The sequence below is a fragment of the Garra rufa genome, chromosome 8 (genome assembly GCF_049309525.1).
Source record: "Garra rufa chromosome 8, GarRuf1.0, whole genome shotgun sequence".
Taxonomy (NCBI): Eukaryota; Metazoa; Chordata; class Actinopteri; order Cypriniformes; family Cyprinidae; genus Garra; species Garra rufa.
In genome coordinates, this window is record NC_133368.1 from 51,557,068 (window position 1) to 51,576,577 (window position 19,510).

General features: G+C 35.2%; 1 protein-coding gene across 1 annotated transcript in view; it reads right to left on the reverse strand.

Annotated features, from left to right (window-relative positions):
- The window catches only part of LOC141340258 (serine/threonine-protein kinase Nek5-like), a 28,432-nt gene extending 10,139 nt beyond the window's left edge, over positions 1-18,293 (reverse strand). Inside the window, exons 1-13 of the mRNA XM_073845180.1 lie at positions 18,174-18,293; positions 15,198-15,294; positions 14,997-15,094; positions 14,410-14,493; positions 14,252-14,322; positions 14,101-14,187; positions 11,754-11,808; positions 10,991-11,191; positions 8,319-8,391; positions 5,336-5,539; positions 4,683-4,831; positions 3,754-3,905; positions 1,566-1,644 (exon numbers count right to left, since the gene is read on the reverse strand). Of these exons, the coding sequence (XP_073701281.1) occupies positions 1,566-1,644; positions 3,754-3,905; positions 4,683-4,831; positions 5,336-5,539; positions 8,319-8,391; positions 10,991-11,191; positions 11,754-11,808; positions 14,101-14,187; positions 14,252-14,322; positions 14,410-14,493; positions 14,997-15,094; positions 15,198-15,294; positions 18,174-18,293 (1,470 nt within the window). The remainder of the gene's footprint in view (positions 1-1,565; positions 1,645-3,753; positions 3,906-4,682; positions 4,832-5,335; positions 5,540-8,318; positions 8,392-10,990; positions 11,192-11,753; positions 11,809-14,100; positions 14,188-14,251; positions 14,323-14,409; positions 14,494-14,996; positions 15,095-15,197; positions 15,295-18,173) is intronic.
- Between the last annotated feature and the right edge of the window lie 1,217 nt (positions 18,294-19,510).

Consider the following 19,510-nt stretch of genomic DNA (forward strand, 5'->3'; position numbering starts at 1 on the left):
CTGATCCGCCATGGCCACCTGAACTGCCTGTCTGGCCGTGGCCTCCTGATCCGCCATGGCCACCTGAACTGCCTGTCTGGCCGTGGCCTCCTGATCCGCCATGGCCACCTGAACTGCCTGTCTGGCCGTGGCCTCCTGATCCGCCATGGCCACTTGAACTGCCTGTCCGGCCGTGGCCACCTGAATCGCCATGGCCAAAGGAACTGACTGTCCGGCCGTGGCCGCCTGACCCGCCATGGCAGTATGAACTATCTGTCCGGCCGTGGCCGCCTGATCCGCCATGGCTTCCTGTTCCGCCCTGGAGGCCTCCCCAACCCAGGAAGGTCCTGCCCCGTAGCGGCCTCCAGGGCGCCCGCCCTCCCTCCCTGGTGTTTCCGTCACGGCGCGGGACGCGCCTACCGGGAGGGGGAGGTAGTGTCATATGTAGCCCTATGTTTCGTGTCTTTTGCCTTGTTTTTGCACTGCTTGTCATTTGGTTTCTCCCGCTGTCTTCCCCTGTCTGTTTGTGATTATTTGGTTTAGTCCTGTGATTAGTCCTCGTTTGCTCATTATCTGTATCACCTGTGTTCTCTTGATTAGTTTGCCTTTATAAGTCTGTCTTTGTCGGTCATCAACTGTAGTACGTGTATGGTAATCTCCTGTCTTTCATTTGAAGAGCAAGATTAAAAGTGTGTGTTATTCAAGTTCTGACTTCCGTCTCGTTGAACCAGCACCAGTCTATGACAGCATTCATATGATCAATGATCATAAATACAGAAAATTAGCAGTAATATTGAAAAATGTTATTAAAATATAAAATTGATTTTAACATACTGTAAAATATAATTTATAACTGTGATGCAAAGCTGAATTTTCAGCCTCATTACTTCAGTCTTCAGTGTCACATGATCCTTCAGAAATCATTCTAATATACTGATTTATTATTAGAATTATCAATGTTGGAAACATATTATTTGGGAACTTATGATGTTTTTTTTAGGAATCTTTGATGAATAACAAGTAAAAAAACTGCATTTATGCAATTAAATTCTTAATTTCTTTCTAAATAATTAATTTCTTTCAAAAATAAGGAAGAATAAAAATATACTGACCCCAAACTTTTGAACAATAGTGTATATTGTTAGAAACCTTTTTATTTATTTTAAATAGCCTTTTATTTTATTTTATTTTATTTATTTTAACCTTTTATTGATCAAAGAAGCCTGAAAAAAGTATCACAGGTTCCAAAATAATATTAAGCAGCACAACTGTTTTCAACAGTGATAATTATTAATATACTAGAATATACTAGAGTGATTTCTGAAGGATCATGTGACACTGAAGACTGGAGTAACAGCTGATGACAATTCAGCTTTGATCACAGGAATAAATAATATTTTAAAATATATTCAATTAGAAAACAGTTATTTTAAAGTGAAATAATATTTCACAATATTACAGTTTTTTCAGTATTTTTGAACAAATAAATGCAGCCTTGATGAGCAGAAGAAATGTCTTTATATATATATGTATGTATAGTTATATATATATGATATATGTCAGTATGACTGGTTTTCATGTCTCACCAGTTGTTTCTGAGCTCTGATTTTGTACTGATGTGCTTCATATCTCCTCTGAAGATACTCCTCTCTTGCCGCTGCAACACTGAATACACATTGGTATATAATATAAGCATATAATATATACATATAATACATATATATAATAATGCATAAGTATATCCAGATTTACTCATTTATATGCAGTACCCTTTTAGTCATTTTAGTAGTTTTCTTATGTGGGTCATTCCGTGTCAACTCAACCAGAGGTCCTCGACTCAATTTTTTTGATTTTGCTAATATCTTTTCTGAAGAAAGATAGACATGTATAGAGATGAAAGCCAAAATATTATCATGGACAGGGCTTGGCATTAACTTTTTTGCTCACCGCTCACAGTGGCTAGTGGTTTTCACTACCCACAATTTTGTTGTTAATAAATTACTTTTTATATGACTAAAAATGTACTAAAATGTATTTAAATTGATTTCCAGGTCTTTTGTTGTTCCTATTTAAGACGAATTAAATGTATGCATCATCTTTCATTTCAAATTCTTATATTTTATTAATAATTTCACTTAATTTTAATAAGACACCATAGGGCTGTTTCCAGTCAAATAAAATCAGTATTGACAAAACCGATCTTTCCACTGCAGAAGAATCAGCTGAAGTTGCATTTAGATGCATTTGCACGTTTAATGCAAAATTGCAACTGCATAAATAATGTTATGAGCTTGATGTTTAAAATTTTAAAAGTTTTTTTTTAATATAAAAATACGAAATGTTAGAAAAAAATACAAAGATAAGCTACTTTAAAAAATGAAAGTAAACCGCGAATAGGTGGCAGCAAGTGACTGTTTTAATGAATGAGTCATTGAGTCATGCCTTCAAATGATTCATTCAGATGACTGATTCATTAAAAAAAATAAAGCCTGTCTTTATGAATGGATCACTTAATCATTGACTCAAATGATTCATTCAGAAACACATTGTTCTTTAAATAAAATAAGTATCTGCTGTATACAAAGCGACCAACATTTGGTTTTCGACCACTGAAAATGGCTAATATTCAACAATTTGGACATGGATCCTCATTGAGATCCTCATATCTCTGGGAGTGAATGATGTAGGGCCTTGAAAATGAAGATTCCAAAAGAAAAGTTTATTAACAACTAGAATCTAAAATCATATTGCAATATCTTTAATACTTCTTGCGTTATAGACATGTGAACTTTGGAAAAAGAATATTTATGGCACTCAGACTGGTATGTCCAATGCAGTTGTCTTGACAGAAAGAAACGAGATACATCTCTAGTTTCAACATTATTTGTTCTTCAGACATTCCTCTTTAAAAGAAACAAAGGATAATATTCTTGCAAACTGACCCACATTTGGTTTTTGACCACTGAAAATGTATAAATTTTAATTATTTATTTCTGGAGCCATATAGAAATTCCAATATCTCTGGAACGAATCTCATAGGGCATTAAAAATAAAAACGCCAAATGAACAGTTTGTTAAGAGCCAATATCTAAAAGGGCATTAAGATATCTTTGATACTTGAGTTACAGACATGCAAACTTTGGAGTAAAAACTTGAAAAGTGCTGTTTCCCCATTTTTGAATGGTCACCATTGGCACATAATGCAACAAAGATGGATAAAGTCAGCAGATTTTACTAATAGAGCTACCAATCTCTGTGTAAAAATAACATTAGGATGCTGCCATCTTTCTAAAGTCATTTTTAGCCCCCTGTAAATAGCCATTTTGACCTCCCTCTACAAAAATACTGGATCACTCTGGATCATTTAATATTTTGGCTTTCATCACCATACAGAATTATTAATTTATTTTATTAATTAATTTTATTAAATATTACTATTTAGGTTTAATTTATTTAGATTTATGTTTTAATGTATGTTTTGTATTGCTTTAGTTAGCTACCAACGCAACATTTTCATTTAGTTAAAGTTCTTCCTCTAATATTTGTATTTTAGTTTAGGTTAGGTTTATTTCACTTAATGAAAATGTCTCTAAAAGTTTTATTTTTAGTTCAGGATAATTTATTTATTTTTAGTATTTTTATATTCAGTTCAGGATAATAATCCTGAATGCAATCTGTACAGTACAGCACATCTGAGCACTGAGATTGCTGATATTCTGTTCTCTGGGGAATAGATGAGAGCGGGTCATGAAGTAAGACGGTTCAGCTTCTCACCGTTTGTACGGCTCCAGATCAACGGGTCTATGTTCGTCATGTTCCGGTTCCTGCTGCGGTTGAACCAGACCGATCCTCCACCGCTCGTGACCAAAAACAGGTCTGAACGCAACCCGCTTTTCAACTGCAGCGGGAACATCAGGCTTTATATGCTGGGAAAGACAGAAACGATATTTATTAAGATATTTATTTAATTTCAGTACAAAATCAGTAATCCAGCAGTGTAACTGAACTGTAAAAGTGTGCATTTGCTTATTTTCATCTCATTTAATTAATTTATTATAAGTTCAGTCACATGACTCACATCGCCACCACAATTCAGGATTATTATAGTTAACAAAAACTTAAACCATAAATATGTGACCCTGGACCACAAAACCAGTCATAAAGGCCAATTTTTTGAAATTGAGATTTATGTGTGATCATAAAAGCTGAATTAATAAGCTTTTCATTGATGTCTGGTTTGTTAGGATATATATATATATATATATATAATATTTGGCTGAGATACAACTATTTGAAAATCTGTAATCTGAGGATGCATTATATTGCAATAAATATTGAGAAAATCATCTTTAAAGTTGTCCAAATGAAGTTCTTAGCAATGCATATTACTAATCTTGGATATATTTATGGTAGGAAATTTCCAAAATAAATTCATGGAACATGATCTTTACTGTACATCCTAATGATTTTTTGGCATAAAAGAAAAATCGATACAGAGTTACATATAACATTTTTGATACTTAAAAATAAAATAAATTTATTTAGTTTAACAATGCACTAAAATAACTAAAACCAACATAAAAACTATACAGACATATTTAAAAATAACTGTGTGTGTTTGTGTGTGTGTGTGCAGTAGCTAAAATAACCATGAAAACATAAATTGGTCTCTGTGATGAGAGCGGCGTCTGATGGAGGCTCACCAAGGCGTTTGCTCCTGGTTGTCTGTGATCGGGTCTTTGTGCCGCTTTAATCGCAGGTCTGAGGACCGGTTTACACACCACTGGATCTCTGGACACGTGATCTGCAGGAGAAAGTCCTGATGTTACAGATAGACCAGGTAACATTGACACTATACACACCAGCACACCAGTTAACACTGTTAGAAAAAGTCCCCACACCAAGACTATAATTAAGATCTAGTGCCAGATCCTGTCAGAAAATATCAGTTTCTGGTAACAGAACAACTAGTCAGCAGACAAGTCTAATACCCACATTGCAAAAAATGCTTTTCTTACTTAGAATTTTTTCTTGTGTCAGTCAAAATATCTTAAAATTGTTTTCAGAAAGAACAAGTCAGTTCCCTTTCGATACTTTCACTCGTACTGCGTCGTAAGACGCTATGGGGAAAAAGCTCCTTTTTCTCCTGAGACTGAAGCATTTCATTGCAGCGTAAATGCACGGCCATTGGTTCATGCAGTGAGTAAAAAACAAACCAATGGCCTATGGCGATGATTCGCGCCAGATCGCGCCAAAAGGGGCGGAGTAACTGGCTATATAAATAAGCGTGCATTTCACCATAGGATCTCAGATCCTTCTCCTTCAGCGACGACTTCACATCTTCGCAGAGACTGACTTCGCTCAAGAAAGAAAACTCCTCTCACCATTGACGAGCCTCGCAGCAGATCCTTCCTGCTCGGAGAGGAGCTCTCGGGCTCACTGCATGACCCCGCCCCCTTGCCGTCTACGCAACCCAGCACTGCCAGCGCTGGTATGGACGCCGAATTGTTCCGTGTCCTATCTAAAGCTGTGGAGGAGCTGGGATTGGACTGGTCTCCTCCTAAGGAGCCTACACGGAGCCGTCTGGACGATTGGTTTCTGCCGGGACGCCGCCAGGCCCCTCGTCAATGAGCCTTGCCGTTCTTCCCTGAAGTACACGTCGAGATCTCCAAATCTTGGCGCGCTCCATACTCCCCCCGTCTAAGTGCCTCCTCTTCCTCCGCCCTCACGACGGTTGACGGCGCTGAAGAGAAAGGCTATGACAAGCTGCCCCCGCTGGATGAGTCTGTGGACACGCATCTGTGCCCGCCCACCGCCATCGGATGGAAGGCAAAGGCAGCTCACCCGTCCAAGCCCTGCAGGGCTACTTCGGCCCTCGCTGGATGAGACTACTCATCGGCTGGACAGGCGGCGTCGAGCTAATTCACCACAGATCCATAATCCTCAGCCACTTAGAGTGCCTAGGACTCAGGGTCAATTTTGCCAAGAGCGCTCTGTCTCCCAGCCAACGTATTTCGTTCCTGGGAGCAGTTTTCGACTCCACTCAAATTAAGGCAGCAGTTGCGCCGCAACGAGCCCAGGCTATCCGGAAGCTCGCGGCCTCCTTCAAAGTCGGAGCCCTTCGCCCTCTCAAAATTTTCCAGAAGATGCTGGGCCTTATGGCCTCGGCATCTCCAGTACTCCAGCTGGGCCTACTTCAAATGCGCCCTCTGCAGTACTGGCTGAAACCAAGGGTTCCTCCCCAAGCCTGGTGTCTAGGACGCCTACGTATCAAGGTAGATCGGGCCTGTGTCACAGCTCTGACTCCTTGGAAGAACCCTCAGTGGATGGAACAGGGCGTTCCCCTGGACATGGTATACAGAAGGAAGGTGGTCTCGACAGATGCCTCCAACTCAGGTTGGGGAGCACTGTGCAACGGCCAACCTGCATTCGGCCATTGGTCGAAAGCAGAAAGTCGCCTTCACATCAACTGCATATAAATGCTAGCAGTGTATTTTATGGGCTCAACTCAACTTCCGCTTGTTGAGAGCAACGCATGTGCCAGGCAGGCTGAATCAGGGAGCAGACATGCTGTCTTGGAGCAACGTCTCCTCAGACGAGTGGATGCTTCATCCACAAACGGTTCAGGAAATATGGACAGTCTTTGGCAAGGCGCAAATAGACCTTTTCGCCTCAGAAGACAATTCTCACTGCCCAATTTATTTTTCAAAGGAACAGGATGCATTGGCCCACAATTGGCCCAATCTCCTCTTATATGCGTTTCCCCCGACTGCTCTGATACCACAGGTCATCAGACGAGTCAGGGAACAGAGACTCAAACTCCTGTTGGTGGCCCCATTCTGGCAGAACCAGCATTGGTTCCCAGATCTACCTCGGCTGCTTTCGTCAGCCCCATGGCCCATTCCACTGAGACGAGATCTCTTAACACAGGCAAACAGAACGCTATGGCACCCCCAACCGGAATTGTGGCCGCTGCACGTATGGTCTCTCGACGGGAGCCTACAAGTCTCCCCGAGACCGTCTTAAACACTATCTCTCAGGCCAGAGCCCCTTCTATAAGGCGGCTCTATGATCTTAAGTGGTCTGTCTTTTCCGCCTGGTGTTCCAAATGCGGTGCAGATCCGAGTTTATGCGACATATCAGTGATATTGTCCTTCCTTCAAGAGCTGTTGGATAAGGGACGATCTCCCTCCACGCTCAAGGTCTATGTGGCGGCCATAGCGGCATTTCACGACCTTATGGACGGTCAATCTGTGGGGAAGAACAATCATTCGTTTTTTGAAGGGGTCAAGAAGGCTTAACCCTTCTCGCCCCATCACAGTCCCTTCTTGGGACCTGCCCACAGTGCTGAGGGCTATGAAGAGCCCTCCCTTTGAACCGCTTCAGTCCATTGACCTTCGCCCTCTGATGCTGAAAACTGCCCTGCTTTTGGCATTGGCATCAGTCAAACATATGGGTGACCTACAGGCTCTCTCTGTGAACCCTGTATGCTTGGAATTCGGGCCAAATGACTCTAAGGTCATCCTGAAGCCAAGATGTGGTTATGTACCTAAAAGTCTCTCGACGCCGTTCAGAGACCAAGTTATCTCCCTCTTGGCACTTCCCCCTTCGGAGCAAGACCAAGACTTTAATCCCCTCTGCCCCATTAGGGCATTGAGATGTTATACAGGGCGTTCTGCTTCCTTTAGACAGTCAGAACAGCTGTTTGTATGTTTCGGTGGCCGCACCAAGGGATCTTCGGTCACGAAAGTTATCCAAATGGATAGTGGAAGCCATCATGCTGGCTGCGTTGCTGGCCATGCTATGTAGCTGCACGACTCAGTCGTCGCTTCAGTAGAAGTACCTGAGATCCTATGGCGAAATGCACGCTTATATAGCCAGTTACTCTGCCCCTTTTGGCGCGATCAGGCGCGAATCATCGCTATAGGCTCATGCAGCTCCGCTCATTTTACTCATTACTCATTTTTTATTTTACTCACTGCACAAACCAATGGCCTTGCAGTTACACTGCGTTATTGAAATGCTTCAGTCTCAGGAGAAAAAGGAGTTTTTTCCCCATAGCGTCTTACGACGCAGTACTCGTTCCCCTATCTCAGGGAACCGAGGTTACGAGAGTAACCGAGTACGTTTTTGCTCGAAACAAGCAGAGTAATCTTGTTTTCTGTTTGAATTCCTAATGAATAACTAATGATTATAAAATAAATGATTATCAGTTATTATGTGAATAAATGATTATAAATGAATTAAAAAACAAGAAAATTAAAACAACACACACAGTTTACTTGTAAGGATCTAAGGATTCTTCAAAACATTATACACATAATCACACACATTGTCACCTGTGTTTGTGGCTTTAGGAGCCGCTGGAGTTTGTCTGTGAAGAACTGTATGACTGAACTCGTCCTCCAACAACTGGAAAAAAAATAGACTTATTTAAAAGTAAACTCAGAATTGTGAGATATAAACTCAGAACTACAAGAAATAAACTCAGAATTGTGAGATACAAACTCAGAACTACAATAAATAAAGTCAGAATTATGAGATATAAACTCAAAACTACAAGAAATAAAGTCAGAATTGTGAGATATAAACTCAGGACTACAAGAAATAAAGTCAGAATTGTGAGATATAAACTCAAAACTACAAGAAATAAAGTCAGAATTGTGAGATATAAACTCAGGACTACAAGAAATAAAGTCAGAATTGTGAGATATAAACTCAAAACTACAATAAATAAACTCTGAATTGTGATATATAAATTTAGAGCTACAAAAAATAAAGTCAGAATTATGATATAAACTTAGAACTACAAGAAATAAAGTCAGAATTGTGAGCTATAAACTCAGAACTACAAGAAATAAAGTCAGAATTGTGAGATATAAACTTAGAACTACAAGAAATAAAGTCAGAATTGAGATATAAAATCAGAACTACAAGAAATAAAGTCAGAATTGTGAGATATAAACTTAGAACTACAAGAAATAAAGTCAGAATTGAGATATAAAATCAGAACTACAAGAAATAAAGTCAGAATTGTGAGATATAAACTCAGGACTACAAAATATAAACTCAGAATTGTGAGATATAAACTCAGGACTACAAGATATAAACACAGGACTACAAGATAAAAACTCCAAATTGTGAGATATAAACTCAGGACTACAAGAAATAAAGCCAGAGTTGTGAGATATAAATTTAGAACTACAAGAAATAAAACTCAGAATTGTGAGATATAAACTCAGAACTACAAGAAATAAAGTCAGAATTATGAGATATAAACTCAGAACTACAAGAAATAAAGTGAGAATTGTGAGATATAAACTCAAAACTACAAGAAATAAAGTCAGAATTGTGAGATATAAACTCAGGACTACAAGAAATAAACTCTGAATTGTGAGATATAAACTTAGAACTACAAGAAATAAAGTCAGAATTGAGATATAAAATCAGAACTACAAGAAATAAAGTCAGAATTGTGAGATATAAACTTAGAACTACAAGAAATAAAGTCAGAATTGAGATATAAAATCAGAACTACAAGAAATAAAGTCAGAATTGAGATATAAAATCAGAACTACAAGAAATAAAGTCAGAATTGAGATATAAAATCAGAACTACAAGAAATAAAGTCAGAATTGTGAGATATAAACTTAGAACTACAAGAAATAAAGTCAGAATTGAGATATAAAATCAGAACTACAAGAAATAAAGTCAGAATTGTGAGATATAAACTCAGGACTACAAGAAATAAACTCTGAATTGTGAGATATAAACTTAGAACTACAAGAAATAAAGTCAGAATTGAGATATAAAATCAGAACTACAAGAAATAAAGTCAGAATTGTGAGATATAAACTTAGAACTACAAGAAATAAAGTCAGAATTGAGATATAAAATCAGAACTACAAGAAATAAAGTCAGAATTGTGAGATATAAACTCAGGACTACAAAATATAAACTCAGAATTGTGAGATATAAACTCAGGACTACAAAATATAAATTCAGAATTGTGAGATATAAACTCAGGACTACAAGATATAAACACAGGACTACAAGATAAAAACTCCGAATTGTGAGATATAAACTCAGGACTACAAGAAATAAAGCCAGAGTTGTGAGATATAAATTTAGAACTACAAGAAATAAAGTGAGAATTGTGAGATATAAACTCAAAACTACAAGAAATAAAGTCAGAATTGTGAGATATAAACTCAGGACTACAAGAAATAAACTCTGAATTGTGATATATAAATTTAGAGCTACAAAAAATAAAGTCAGAATTATGATATAAACTTAGAACTACAAGAAATAAAGTGGGGATTGTGAGATATAAACTCAAAACTACAAGAAATAAACTCTGAATTGTGATATATAAACTCAGAACTACAAAAATAAAGTCAGAATTTTGAGATATAAACTAAGAACTACAAGAAATAAAGTCAGAATTGTGAGATATAAACTCAGAACTACAAGAAATAAAGTCAGAATTGTGAGATATAAAATCAGAACTACAAAAATAAAGTCAGAATTGTGAGACAAACTCAGAACTACAAGAAATAAAGTCAGAATTGTGAGATATAAACTTAGAACTACAAGAAATAAAGTCAGAATTGTGAGATATAAACAGAACTACAAGAAATAAAGTCAGAATTATGAGATATAAAATCAGAACTACAAGAAATAAAGTCAGAATTATGAGATAGTTCTGAGTTTATAGTTCTGAGTTTATATCTCACAATTCGGACTTTATTTCTAGTAGTTCTGATTTTATATCTAACAATTCTGGCTTTATTTCTTGTAGTTCTGAGTTTATATCTAACAATTCTGGCTTTATTTCTTGTAGTTCTGAGTTTATATCTCACAATTCTCAATTTGATATAAACTCAAAACTACAAGATATAAACTCAGAATGGACAAATTGTAGGATCTAAAATCATATTTACAAAAAAAAAAAACTGAATTATGAGGAAAAGCATTGGAATTACTAGAAAAAACTCCAAACATGCGGTACCTGTGTGTCCAGGTGTTTGCTGATCTGCTGCTGCAGCATCGGTCGTTTGAGCAGCGAGTTAGCGGAGGGACGGTCTCGCGGACTGACCTTGAACAGCTGCTGGAGCAGCAGACGCACTTCAGAGCTGTAGCGCTGAGACACTGGACTATAGCGCCCCCTACAGATCCTCAACACCAGCTGCTTCAGATTACTGCCCTCAAACTACAGCACACACACAATACAGCATGAAAACACAACCAAACATCACCATGTGTGCCAGCGGTCCTTTAGTATCAAGATACGTCACCCTGGACCACAAAACCAGTCTGAAGTAGCACGGCTATATTTGTAGCAATAGCCAACAATACATTGTATGGGTCACAATGATCGATTTTATGTCAAAAATCATTAGGATATTAAGTAAAGATCATGTTCCATGAAAATATTTTGTAAATTTCATACCATAAATATATCAAAACCTAACTTTTGATTAGTAATATGCATTGCTAAGAACTTAATTTGGACAACTTTACAGGTGATTTTCTAAATATTTAGATTTTTGTACACCCCCAGATTCCAGATTTTCAAATATTGTCAAATATGGAAAGCTTATTTATTCAGCTTTCAGATGATGTATAAATTGACTGGTTTTGTGGTCCAGGGTCACATATAATTATATTATTAAAACCTGTGTGTGTGTGTGTGTGTGTGTGTGTGTGTGTGTGTGTGTGTGTGTGTGTGTGTGTGTGTGTGTGAGTGTGAGTGTGTGTGATGATTGACTCACTGGGTGTCTGAGTGTGCAGAGCTCATAGAGAACACAGCCCAGAGACCAGATATCCCTACAGGACAGAGATCATCATCATCATCATCATCATCATCATCACAGATCATACAACATTTGTACAACATACAACGTTCATATAACATTATTTGTATTTAACACATTCTCGTAATGTTTAGAGGAAACGTTCTTAGAAAAATGTTCTTGAAATGTCCTAATGATGTTTTTCGTATGTCTCAAAACTTGTTCAGAACTGTGTTCAGTAACATTCTTATGTAATGACAACAGAACATTTCCATGTTTTCACAAAAGATAAAATGGAATATTTCTCTAACATTTGCATAACCAAGAAAAACTTTGAGAGAATATTAAAATGTAATATTCTCATAACATTTGATAGAAAATGATAGAAAATGTTCACAAAACCAGAAAAAAATTTCCTAAAACATTCAAAAAACAAAACTGGAAGTTCTGGAAAATAAAATCTGAAATAATGTTTTTATAATATTTTCAAAATGTCCAAACAGAATGCCCACATAACAAATAAAAGATCTTTAAATATTAAAAATGGGTGTTTTAAATGTCTACATTTAAAACTTTCAAATGTAACATTCTCATAACGTTTTCAAAAAGATAGAATGAAATGTTTTTCTAGCTTTCACACAACCAGGAGAAAATGTTCCTAAAACATTAATAAAAAAAAAAAGTAAGTTCTGGGAAATAAACATCTGAAATAATGCTTTTATAATGTTTTCAAAATGTCCAAACAGAATGCCCACATAAAAAAAAAGATCTTTAAATTTAAAAAAAATGTGTTTTAAATGTTTACATTTAAAACGTTTAAATGTAGCATTCTCAAATGTAACATTCTCATCAAATGTAACATTTAACATTTTCTAAATGATAGAATAAAATGTTTCCCTAATGTTCACACAATCAGGAAAAAAATGTTCCTAAAACATTCAAAAAACAAAAAAACAAAACTGGAAGTTCTGGAAAAAAAAAACCCTGAAATAATGTTTTTATGTTTTCAAAATGTCCAAACAGAAAGTCCACATAACAAAAAAAAAAAAAAAAAAAAAAAAAATTAAAATATTAAAAAATGTGTGTTTTAAAGCAACGCTAAAGAGTTTTTTTTACCTTAAAATAATGTTTCCAAACTCGTGTCAGTGGTTCATCAACTCATAACAGGGTGAAACGGCAGTTTCGTATTCGCTTTGTGACCCTCTATCGGCCAGAACAGCACTATGTAAGTTTGGGTCGTCGGGTCGCGGTTTTGTTCAAATGAGACTACAAATGCAACTTGCTTTACGGCAAAAATAAATAGCAAACAATGTCATCATTATGTTTTATTTCGTTTTCATACTTTCATAAAGTCATGCAACATACTAAATTATTTACGACAGCGGTAATGGACAATTCCGCTTCCAACCTATAGAGGGTTGTTGAAGTTCTTTAGTGTTGCTTTAAATGTTTACATTAAAAACTTTCAAATGTTACATTCTCATGTTTCTAAAACATTAAAATAAAAAAATTAAAAAAAACTGAAAGTATTGGGAAAAAAAATCTGAAATAACGTTTTTATAATGTGTTTAAAATGTCAAAACAGAATGCCCACATAACAACAAAAAAAAGATCTTTAAATATTCCTTTTTTTTTTTTAAATGTTTACATTAAAAACTTTCAAATGTTACATTCTCATAACATTTTCTAAATGATAAAATGGAATGTTTCTTTAACATTTACACAACCAGGAGAAAATGTTTCTAAAACATTAATAAAAACTAAAAAAAAAAACTGAAAGTATTGGGAAAAAAAATCTGAAATAACGTTTTTATAATGTGTTTAAAATGTCAAAACAGAATGCCCACATAACAACAAAAAAAAGATCTTTAAATATTCCTTTTTTTTTTTTAAATGTTTACATTAAAAACTTTCAAATGTTACATTCTCATAACATTTTCTAAATGATAAAATGGAATGTTTCTTTAACATTTACACAACCAGGAGAAAATGTTTCTAAAACATTAATAAAAACTAAAAAAAAAAACTGAAAGTATTGGGAAAAAAAATCTGAAATAACGTTTTTATAATGTGTTTAAAATGTCAAAACAGAATGCCCACATAACAAAAAAAAAAAAAAAAAAATCTTTAAATATTACTTTTTTTTTTTTTAAATGTTTACATTTAAAACTTTCAAATGTAACATTCTCATAATTTTGTCTAAATGATAGAATGGAATGTTCCCATAACGTTCACACAATCAGGTGAAAATGTTACTGATACATTTTTTTTTTTTTTTAAAGGACGTTGTGAAAAGAGCAGTCAGAAGGAGAGCTGAGAAACGTACGTTTTGTTGTTGTAAGGTCTGTTCTCACAGATCTCTGGAGACAGATAGTAGGGCGTCCCGACGCAGGTTCTGGCGAGCTCCATGGTGCTGCTCCACACAGAACAACATCAGAACAAACCACAGACACACAATCAAACACAAACGCACTCACCTGTTCAGCATTCTGGCGATGCCAAAGTCTCCCAGCTTCACCTTCAGTCCTCCTTGAGTGAGGAAGATGTTCTGGAGACCATGATGGACATAATCAGAGTGTTTTGGGTTAATATCAGGCAGACAGGTGATGCTTTAACACACACGAGTCTGACGTACCTGAGCTTTGATGTCTCTGTGCAGGATCTTCCTGTCGTGAATGTGTTTCAGTCCCAGACAGATCTGAACAAACCAGTCCATGATCTGAAACACACACCAACACTTTCACAAAAGCTGCAATATATATATATAGAATTACCATTTCTATTTTAAATAAATGTCGTTGTGTTCATGTAAGAAATCTCCATGTGCAGATCTCATGCATTTATATAAGGACAACACACAAAAATAGACCACAATATTTTACTCAAGCCTGTATCTGGCATGAAATGAAAAACAATAATAAAGGTCATTGCAACTTTTTATTTCAAATTTGGAATATATATACATTCCAGTATAAAAAAGAAGTCAGATTTGGAACATTCCTTCTATGAATTCTAAGTTTGCAAAACTTTTTTTCTTGCAATTCCGAGGGAAAAAAAGTAAGCATTGCAAGATATAAACTCAGAATTTAGATTTTTTTTTCTCGCGATTCTGAATTCTTGCAATTTAGGTGTAATTTTTTACCATGAAATATGCTGTTGCAACTTTTTACCTCGCAATTCTTGACTTTTCTGCTCAGAAATATAAGTGTTTGTGTGCTCCACCTGCTGCTCTGTGAAGGGTTTTCCTCTCTGCATCCTGATTCTGTTCATCAGATCACCAGCGTCACAGTATTCCATCAGGATGTACAGGTTATTCCTGTCTGGATATCACACACAAACACAGCATCACATATAAATCAGTCTGTATCAGACACAATATAATGATAGAGTGAGCACACAAACTGGACAAATGCAGCAACGCACCGTAAAATGATTTATAAAACGCCACAATGTTTGGATGTTTCATTTTGGACAGAAGAGTCACTTCCTTTCTGGAGGCGTCTTTATCCCGAGAGGACAACTGCTGGACATGTGACACAGACAGAGAGAGACAATGACTGACAGACAGCTGTTTGAAAAGATACAGCTTTAGAAGTTCTGCTTGTTGCTGCTGTCTTTGCCAAAGCAACAAAGTAACGCTCTAAAAACAAATGTTTTGGTTCAACCAAAAACAAAATAACAGTTGGAATCAATAAAAATATTAAAAAAAAAAAAAAATTAACAATTGAAAAAATTTACATTTGCAATCTTTTTGAGTTATGAAAAAACCACAACTTTTAAAAATAAACTCTTTTAAATGTCAAATATAACCGTTTTAAAAATGCACAGGTCTTTCCCTTTACTAAAAAAAAAAAAAAAAATATATATATATATATATATATATATATATATATGTGTGTGTGTGTGTGTGTGTGTGTGTGAACCGTGTGTATTTATTATGTAAATATAAATACACTCACATGCATGCACTGCAAAAAAAAAATATTTTATTTAGACTTTTTGTCTTGTTTCCTGACAAAATATCTAAAAAATTTTAAATCAAGAAGGATTTTTTAGACTAATAAAAATTTTAATAATCTGCCAATGGGGTAAGAATACTTTTTTGCTTACCCCATTGGCAAATTATTTTGCTCGTTCTAAGCAAAAACTCTTTTAATTTTGACTTGTTTTTTTCTGAAAACAAGAAAATAATTTTTACTCATCCTTCTTGATTTAAGAATGTTTAGATATTTTAGCTGGAAACAAGACAAAATGTAAGTAAGAAAGGTATTTTTTTTGCAGTGTGTATATATTTAAGATAAATATGTTTATAAATGAAATATATTTAAATATAAATTATATGACACTTCTATATCACAAAATTATATAAATTAAGTATTCTGTAAATAAAACATGGGAATAATAACATTAAGATGTTATTAAGAAAATACACATTCCACAGTTTTATAAATAGAAACTTTGTTACTTTAGAAAAATATGTTGTGTTTATATATTAAATATATAATATAAATTATATGAATATAAATATTTTCAAAATATTTACTGTATGTGTGTCTTTATATTTAGCCTACATAATAAATATACACACTAAACACACACATATATAAACAAAAACTTTTAGATGCAATTAACTGACATTAATTATTCAAACAGCACTACTAAAAACACATCAAATGACAATTTGAACATTTATCATTATTATCTAGTACACAACGAACAAGATAAAACAAATTATAAACATTATTATAGTAAATCAACAGAAATTACGGTTTAAATTACACAATATTAAAATTTAAATAAAGAATTTACATTTTTAACATGTAGCCATGCATTTATTTACATTGTGGTTAGTAGATCCTCTTAATGTTCTTCTTAGAGAGTATATCTCAACATTTTAATTCAGAATCAATCTATTTTTTATGTTTTATTTCAAAATGAATTGACTGTGAGCTAGGGGTGTGCGATATGACGATTTTTGATCGTGGACGATTAAAATGTCTCCACGATCTGCTTTTGAATAAATATCGTAGTATCGTGCTACAGTGTGCCTCCGTCTTAATACTGTACATTCACTCACGGGACACTGCACTTATTCATATTCGCGATCACAAAAGTAGATTATTTGAATGTGCTTCAAAGTCTTGCCGGTAAAATAACGTCATTTGGTCCGCGCGCTGTTCTGGCATGCGCTTCATGAGCGCGTAAACCTGAAGCACGTGCGCTAAAAGCCTGTCAAACAGCACCTGATTACTAAACTGAGCTATCTTTGGCGTTTAATTTGCTTATACTGTCAAAAACACGCAAGGATTACATATAAACACAGTCGGTTGTCTAAAGTGAAAGTAAACAGTTAAGAGAAAAACGGATGCGCGTCTATAGATGCGTGCAGCTCTGCGACAGAGCTAAACATGCTGTCGATTGTCATTAAAGGGACAGTACACCCAAAAATGTTGTCACTCACATGTCCTAAATCTCTATTATTATTTTTTTCTTGTGCTTAACACAAAAGAAGATATTTTGAAGAATGTGGGTAACAGTAGCTGGTCCCTACTGACTTAAAATAAATAAATAAAATATATGGAAGTAACTGGGGACCCAGCAACTGTTTGGTTACCCACATTATTCAAAATAAGTTTTATGTTCAGCATGTTTTATGCTTAAAAAAATGCGAGAGTGAGTAAATGATGACAGAATTGTCATTTTTGGGTGATGATACACTAATAAAACAAAAAACAAAGGAAAATCACTCACTGCTCTTGACTGAAGAACTTCAATACAGTTGCTTTAAATGTTGCTTCTATGTATAATTTATGTATATAATGTATATAGTGTTTTATTTTTATATTTGTTAATTAAATTTCTTGAATGCTACTGACAAATACATGGACTGTACCTGAAAATTAAAGCACTGTTTGTTTTATTTGTATAGTATGTGTATTTGTAACATGTAGCTTATCTTTGTTCTTATTTTTTAAAAACAAAGAAAATAATGACAAAGATTTTTTGTCTTCGCCCACTTTGGCTTAAATATCTGCCATTCTTTTTATTTTATATTTTGTTACCTTGTAAGGTTTTGGTTTTAAAATAGAAAAATTAATTTGTCTGTACTACTCAGACAACTTGTAAAAAAGTAAAACCAACATGACAAAGAATCGTGATAAAATCGTGAATCGTGATATTTCTTGAAAAAATCGTGATATGATATTTTTACCATATCGCCCACCCCTACTGTGAGCTGACTTGTGTTGGAAAAACGTAAAAAAATATCACAAATCCAGTTGAATGTTGAAAAAAATCATGATTCGAACTTGAGTCTGGTCTGATGACATTTCTTTTTCTTTTACTTTTTTCCCCCCAAAAGTGCCTGTCAGTCTCCAGTGGGTCTCAGGAATGTCTCACCTGTCTCAGGTTGATCTCTTTGATGACGTAGAGCTGCGCGTCTCCGTGTCGGTGTTTGACCAGCAGCGCGCGCCCGAACGCGCCCTGACCGACCTGCCGAACCACTTCATATTGATTCATCGCTCCAGATGAGGATGATGAAGAAGAAGAAGATGATGATGATGATGCTGATCTTCTGCGGGTCGGTCAGGACGCGCGTGAACACGAACGGCGCGTCACCATAGCAACACGTCAACAGCGTCATCACGCAGTGCCATTCTGAGGAATCCGCGTGTAAAAAGTTTCACCAAACACAACCGAACAACTTCAGAAGTTGTTCGACACTAGTATGAAAAGGAAGAGTTTATAAAAATTAATTTCGTAAAAAAAAAATTACACTTTACGCGAGACTCGGTGCAGGCGCGCGCCCGATAGTGAGGCATTGTGGGATTCCCATCGCCATCGATTATTCATTAGCATTTTCTCACCTTGTACTAATGCTAGTGTAACATAAAAAAGTTGTACTCATGCAGGTCAAATGTTTTTATTCAAATAAAAGTTGAAACATAAATGACCAGGCCACATTACATTTGTGTAAGGTTATTCAAGACGTGTTTTTCTTAAAAAGCTAGAAACAGACTTTAATTAGCCTAAATGTGAAGTAAATCACGATAATATATACAAAACAATAATGATTCAATATATTAGTTGCGCACGAGTCCCGCGGCAAAATTAAATTCAAACAAAAAACCGTTAAACTGACTAGAGCAGCGCTTAAACAGTCCTGAGGTAAGACACTTTTATCTTACGAAATGATATCAATTATTCAAATTTACGGTAAATAAAAATGAAAACAATATTTATGGACGTGTTTTTTAAAAAGATATAAACATACTAATTAAACGTGCAAACAGCGGGATTTTAAAACATTTCACTTAAGTAAATCACGATTATATATACAAAACAATAATTATTCATTATATTTATTTGATATTGTGAAAGGAATAGGCGCGTACGAGTCCGGCGGCAAATTTAAATTCAAACAAAAACCGTTAAACTGACTAGAGCAGCGCTTAAACTGTCCTGAGGTAAGACAGTTTTATCTTACGAAATGATATCAATTATTCAACTTAACAAATTAACTTTCAACTTTAACACTATTATTTTCCAGTTTAGATGCTTTAAAACAATCTATACTGTGTTAAAGCGTCATATTAGCCTATAGAAATAGTTATTCGTATTAAAACGAATCATGTTAACTTTGAGCATTATTTTGAAGAAACCGTAAAAAAGAGAACACTCATTTACATGAAACACTTTGTCTGTAGTAATGTCTGTATTTTGTCGCAAGATGGCGT